General features: G+C 35.1%; 1 protein-coding gene across 1 annotated transcript; it reads left to right on the plus strand.

The window, feature by feature from the left end:
* Positions 1–604: 604 nt before the first annotated feature.
* Positions 605–2,552, plus strand: LOC143623913 (calmodulin-binding protein 60 B-like). The gene is made up of 6 exons (XM_077094706.1): positions 605–724; positions 818–893; positions 984–1,536; positions 1,612–1,772; positions 1,848–2,048; positions 2,145–2,552. Exons 1-6 carry the CDS (start codon positions 645–647, stop codon positions 2,532–2,534), a joined length of 1,461 nt encoding a protein of 486 aa, XP_076950821.1. The 5' UTR covers positions 605–644; the 3' UTR covers positions 2,535–2,552.
* The last annotated feature ends 4,494 nt before the right edge of the window (positions 2,553–7,046 follow it).

Raw genomic sequence — 7,046 nt, forward strand, 5'->3', positions numbered from 1 at the left:
TTTAACTATCACTTAATTAGGTTTCAACTAAATTTTTTTTATAATTTTAACTATTTTATACGAAGTTCATTTTTTTTAAAGAATTTCCATGAGCAAACATTCTAATAAGTTGAAGCATTTATAAACTATCAATCAATTTGAAAATGCACACACATTCCCTCTTTTACAATCAGCATGCATGTGCCTCCACTCTCAAAAATGCAATATAAACATATAAAAAGAAAGCTTACCCACAAATTAAATAAAAAATAAAACATATGAAAAAGCAACCGTTGGGTCATTTTGTTTGCCATGGAAGTAGCTAGGAAGGTACCAATGTCCACGTCTACGCGGTTTTTAATTTGTACCTTATTATTATTATTAATTAATGTTATGTAAAGGAGAAGGGTTAAACAATGCAAGATTGCAAGCCCACGACATACCCCACAATCACCTACACACACTTCCTTGTGTTGTACTTGTCAACTTCTTTTTTTATATATAAATAAAATATTTAGCATCATTGACTTGGAAACTTCAAACAACCACACCCTTTAACTATGGATACATCATACATTCAATCGCCTATATATAACCCCGTAGGCTGAGCAGTTATAGTTACCTGTAACATTCAATTAATTATTCGTAATCTTTAATACTGTTCGATGGTTTTCAAGAGATCTTTGGGTGAGCATGAAGAAGAAGAAGGCTTTACAGCTGCCAAACGAAGGCTCATATCTTCAAAGTAAGTTATAATGAAAACATCCAAACATAAGTTTAACGATTCTTATAAGTTCTCCTTTTCAATTTAATTTATTTATATAATTTTTTTTGGTAGCTTTGCTGAAAATGTGACATGTGGGTTTTCATCACAAGAATTAGCCTCAACGTTAGAACCACTGATTCGAAGATGGGTAAGTTCATGTTTAGTAATATTCATCTTGTATGGATTTATTCCCAGATCGATCCTCGTACCAAATCTAAAATATTGTTTTGTGTGATAGGTCCGGGACGAGGTCCAAAGATCATGTCAAATGTTCTTTCACACATTACCGAGTTTAGATCTGCCTAACAACACGATAGAACCACGCCAAACGACTTCGTTGCAGCTGCGATTTCAGGCAAAGTTGCCTCAAATATTCTTCACCGGCACTAACATAGAATCGGAGGACAAGAATGCTGTGAAACTAATGCTGTTTGATGTGAAATCCAATAGAATTGTCTCAACTGGACCATTTTCTTCATTAAAAGTGGAGATTGTCCCGCTTGATGGCGATTTTTCGTTTGACGATGAAGAAGATTGGTCGGAGAAAGAATTTGACGCTAAAGTTATAACCGCAAGAGATGGTAGAAGGCCGTTGATAACTGGTAATTTGGTAGTTACTTTACAAAATGGTGTTGCGGATTTAGGTGAGTTGTGTTTTACTGATAACTCAAGTTGGAGACGCAGCCGAAAGTTCATGATCGGTGCACGTGTTAAGAAGGATATGAGTGCTGGATCAAGAATTAGAGAAGCGAAAAGCCAGGCGTTCATAGTAAAAGATCACCGCGGAGAATGTAAGAAACCTGTTGTTTTAAACCCTAAACCTTAAACCGTAAATATTAAATCCGACAGTGTTTTGTTTGACTCAGCATACAAGAAGCACCATCCTCCATCCTTGGATGACGATGTTTGGCGGTTGGAAAAGATAGCGAAAGACGGGGTTTTTCATAAGCGGTTAGCATCCAAGCGTATACGCACCGTTAAAGACTTTCTTCAACTGTATGTTACCAACGAGTCCTCGCTACGGAAGGTAAGAAAATAACAAAATGAACTACTATTTATATGAGCATCTTTTTTATAAAGATTTTCTCTTGCATAATTGTAGTTACTTGGTGGATCATCTAGCAAGACATGGGACACAATAATCAAACATGCAAAAGGTTGTGTTCTAGATGACAAGTTGTACATTTACAGATGTGGTGTGGACGGAACCGGGCTTTTCTTTAACTCGGTTATGACGGTTGCTGGTGCAACTTTTGACGGTCAAAACTTTGTTCCGCTAGATAAACTCGCCGCTCTTCAAAAGGTATGTGTTTTAGGCTGTGTAGATATATAATATAGAATGCGGTTTTAATGATTTATACCGGAAACTTATGTAATTACTTTGAATACTATTTTGCAGCCTGTGGTTGACGCTATGAAGCAACAAGTTTACAAAGACTTGAATGGGATGGTACCATTGGATGCATCATCTGTTTTTGAAGTGATCTTGATGCCGGTGAGTCTGAAATATGAACCACTTGAAAGTGTGGATCGTGAAGTTGGAATGTGTGTGCAGTTTAATGGAGGTTATGATCAAGATCTAGCTGCTGTTAGTTTTGATGATTTGCAGAGTATGAGTATAGATATATTTTCTTCTGATTTTGGAATATGTTTCTCGAGTAATGGATCACCCCGGGCATTGGCAAGGTGGTGTAAGATTCGGGCCGCCCTTAAGTGGGGTTCGGTCAGGCGAGATGTGGCTGCTAAAAAGATGGCCGACTCGTTTTCGTATCTTGATTTCTTACTTTAGATTCGTTAGTTGGTGGCTATAATATGTTTTGGTGGACGGATCTGCTTATCTACGATCGCCATAAGTTTAGCTTATGATTCTGCATGATGCATAATGTATCATGGTACTTGTAAATATATCTAGTGATAGTGTTTTAAGGTTGGTTGTTACAAGCAAGGAATGTTTTTTTTTTCCTGAACGGTGACTTTCTCAGTTAAGTGATATCACGACCGTATTACGGTCCAACCACCCCACTCGGGCCAGACTATGTTGACCTTATTGGGATCTACGCTGGCATCCAAGTTTGGCTTGGCGTTCCCGGTAAAACCCAGTTTGCTCACCCCGCCCAAAGGCAAGGAATGTAATATGGTTGTGGCTATTAATTTTTAATAATAATAAAAATAATAATAATAATAATAAAGACTATTGGTATTAAATAATATTAACTATGTCATATTGACAAATAACAGTCTCAACTTCAAACTTGGATGGTGACGGTCCTAACTAAATGGGTATTTGTTTTTAGTTTTTTGACAGACCCTGCTTATGTGACATGTCTAGTTATTAAAAACTTGATTACGTAGCAGCTTATGTAGATCCACTAAACACATCATCTTCGTCATATGATTATGATCTTCTTCAACCTACCATTTGCAACAAAACCTAACAAGAAAACAAATTTAGTTTAGTCAGATCCACTCTTCGCAACCTACAGCCACCACCACGTCGCACAACACCACTAGTCCATCACCCCTGCAACCATCAACGGAACCCATGACCACCATCATGTTCATCCCTGCAACCATCATCGAAACCCACAACCCCCATCATTATCACCGGCGGTAGAGATCCAAACAGAAATTGTCAGTCAACCTCTATACCTGCAACTTCCGGCCACCACCTGCAACTTCTTGGCATTTTTCCGACCACCCTTGCAAACGTCATCTTCTTCAGCCACCACCTGCAATTTTTTTTTGTTAGAGTGGTTGCTTTTGTGTATTCTCAACGGAACATCATCCCCCACTTAAGAGCTCTTCAGAACCTCAATCCCCTACTACGGCGACCTGCAACTCACCCCCCCCTCCAAAATCATTATTCCAATCTATGTTAGAATTTGTTTACAAAACCCAGATCCTCTCTAAACCTTGCTGGGGTTTTGCCCTAATCAAAAAAGCCTAACCATCCTCGCCTGAAAACCGCGCCTACACTTGATATTCTAATTACTTGTTTTTAAGATTTTGAGGTGGTGATCCTTTAGTGAGCAAGGTAGTGGCGGTGGTGGTCCGCATGAGCAGAGTGGTGGTGGCCGGTGGGTTCAAATAATGTTGAATGAAGTTGAAAGGCGGGTGGTTGGTTGAAGATCTGGGTTTTTTGGTTTTGGTTTGAAGATCTGAGATTATAATTGCCATATAAGCTACCACATCTATCTACTCTAATAAAAGACTACCACTTTTGCCACTTGTCAATCTCATAGCCTTCCTCATATTTTTTTGGTTTATTGGATTTTAATAATCCCTATTGACTTGTATTGGCCGATAATAATCCCTATTCATTTTTATCATCACTGACGGTCCCAATTTAAAAAATTTGGCCCCTAATGGTCCCCGTTAAAAATTACTTAACGGCGTTATACTTTTTTATGAATTTCAAACAAATGTTTTAGGGCTTTTGATCGGAAGGAGGATACGAGTCGATTGATGTAAAACTTAACTCGAAACGATGATCTAGACGACTTGATTTTTGTTAATTGTAAGTTCAAACACCCGAATTGAAGCATCATTTCGTCGTTTTGGAGGACCATTTCGAACGAAGTTTTACATCAATCGACTCGTATCCTTTTTCCGATCAAAAGCCCTAAAACATCAGTTTGAAATTCGGAAAAAAGTATAACGCCGCTAAGTCATTTTTAACGGGGGACCATTGGGGGCCAACTTTTTTAAATTTGGAACTGCAAGTGGTGATAAAATGAATAGGGATTATTATCGGACAATACCAGTTAATAGGGATTATTAAAATCCAATATACCTATTTTTTCAACTAATTTTAATATATGGTCCTTATCTTTTAAGTCATTTCAATACATGAATTCAATATTTTTATTAAATGTAGATCCTAACCGATTCATTTATTAACATTGATGGTGAAATAAGAAAGTAAGAAAATATAAAAATTGAAGTTGCAGGTCTGTTGGAATAAAATTTTAAAGTCATGGGTAATTGCAAATAAAGAAAATAAAGGTGCATCATTGTCGAAGAATTTCGATTTGTATGGTACTACAAATTGTTTTTAAACTGGGATTCGAACAGCAATGCATAATTTTTTTATATAAGATTGGTTTCAAATTTGTATTTAATAATTTTCTCATATGCATTTGAACTTAAGAAAATGTGTATTTTCTTAATTTCTCCAAACATTTTGTATAAATATTGCAAACATGGAGAATACTAATTATATATATCTTGGTGTTTAGCATTAAATCATTGAAGTTGAACATTATAACTATAATCCATATGCATAATGATTTACTATATGAATTATCTGTCATTTTGTAAAGATACGTATGAAATTAATCCTTTATTTATATGACTTTTTTGTAGTATAAAACATTTAAGCAATAAGAAGATCAATATTTAGTTTTCAATATTTTCTTATATAACTCAGACCAAAATACTTCATAAACATATATTTTATGACTTCATTTATACTTTTTTTATTCTATTAAATATAGTTAATTTAATATTTCTTACAAGACAAAATCTATATATACATTATAATACACTAGGTGGGTGCCCGCACGATGTAGCGGGAAACATAGACCGCAAACGGGTGTTCATGTAACAAGTTTATGGGTGTTTTCCTCTTTATGTAGCGGGAAACATAGACAAAATCTAATCACGTAACAAGTTTATGGGTGTTCATTGTTTGATTTGAAACCGTTCAAACCGGCCATTGGTTTGGTTTCACGGTTGAATTTTTTCATTAACTTTTGGCCGGTCATTTTTAATCTTCAAAGTTTCAGTTTCAGTTTTTGACGATGAGAACCCATTACTAACGATTTGGCAAACGGTTTAGTTTAAAAACCATCAAAACCAGACCGCAAACGCCCTTAAACAAAATGTTATATTTTTAAACTGAAAAAAAATATAACAATATCATACTCAAATTAAAGAGGAAAATATGCTCGTTTTTTTGGTGCAATTTCTTTAAAAAAAATATTAACGTACGAAAAAGTTAATAATACTTAAAAATAATGAGGAAAGTTGAGTTAAAAGTGAAAATAAAAATCACATATTAGTGAAAGATCAAGGATCATAGTTATAACTATTTTTAAAATTCACAAAAGTTAGGCAAAGTGAAGGGGCTAATTTTGTAAATTATTGTTTAGTAACCGTATAACATTTTTATTGGACAAGTTTGTCCTTATCCTAAATGCATGGAAGGTTGTACCATTTGTTACATAGATTGTAAATCCTTAAAACTAAAACATGTTAAGTTGCCCTCATTTCATACATTATATATACTATAGACAATCAACTTTTCATCTTCCACTTTTCTCTTACCATAAGACGCTGTAACATTCAATGTCCATTAATTTCCCGGCAAATCTCAGGCTATTCTCCAATCTTCGGTGCATCCGAGACGTGTCAGTTTCCAGCGCACATTCAAACATGTTTATCACAAATTGAACGATTATGCAATCATCAATTAATGGCCGTATTGATGTCTGACCCACCGTTTCCACCATCTCTATCGCCATCAAATGGATTACCAAATCGTGTTATGCACATACTCATCATACAACCACAATTTACAACCATGCGATTCATCAATCGGTCATCTCCTCCCTAAATTGGATTCATCCTCTCCGATTTAGTGGTAAGTTCTTCGCTCTCACACTTTGCAACTTAATTCGGTGATATTTCAGTGATCATGCACCTAATCGTGATGTTTCTAACAAATTAGTTTCTATTCTATAACTGCTAGGCTATTAGTTTTGGTAGATTTAGTGGATTTATAGTTAATTTCGTTGATTTTTCTTCTAACCTAATTTTGTGCTGTGTTTAGAAAGTTCAATTCTCGAATTACAGTTGTTAGTCTGTTAATTTGAGTTCACGCTCATTAATTGTTGATTTCATCAGTAAGTGTTCTAAAACTCATTCGCTTCAATTTCAGTATTTTATTTTAATGGATTATAGTTAGGGCTTTAATATTCAAATCTTTATGTTCGTTCCTGATTTTTTTTTTTTTTTTTTTTTGCTTTGTGGCTGCATGTCTATTTCAGAATTTCTAACAAACTGTTTTGTTGTTCAATCTGTTGTGTGCCCTGTATCACAAGTATTTCTGCATAGGTTACAATGCTCCAGGTATATGAATCTCTTCGTCTTCTCGTATCTTTATCAACTAAATTAGGGTTACCTGCACATCCATGTTTATTGATATGTGCACGTAATATTTGATTTCACCAAATTAATATGTTTGGGTTGGATGATTATGATTCCAAATTGTATCTCCTAAAATTTTCAATTTGATCTG

Source organism: Bidens hawaiensis, unplaced genomic scaffold (assembly GCF_021521415.1).
Source record: "Bidens hawaiensis isolate Kalapana, Puna unplaced genomic scaffold, B.hawaiensis_p1.1 tig00003644_1, whole genome shotgun sequence".
Classification (NCBI taxonomy): Eukaryota; Viridiplantae; Streptophyta; class Magnoliopsida; order Asterales; family Asteraceae; genus Bidens; species Bidens hawaiensis.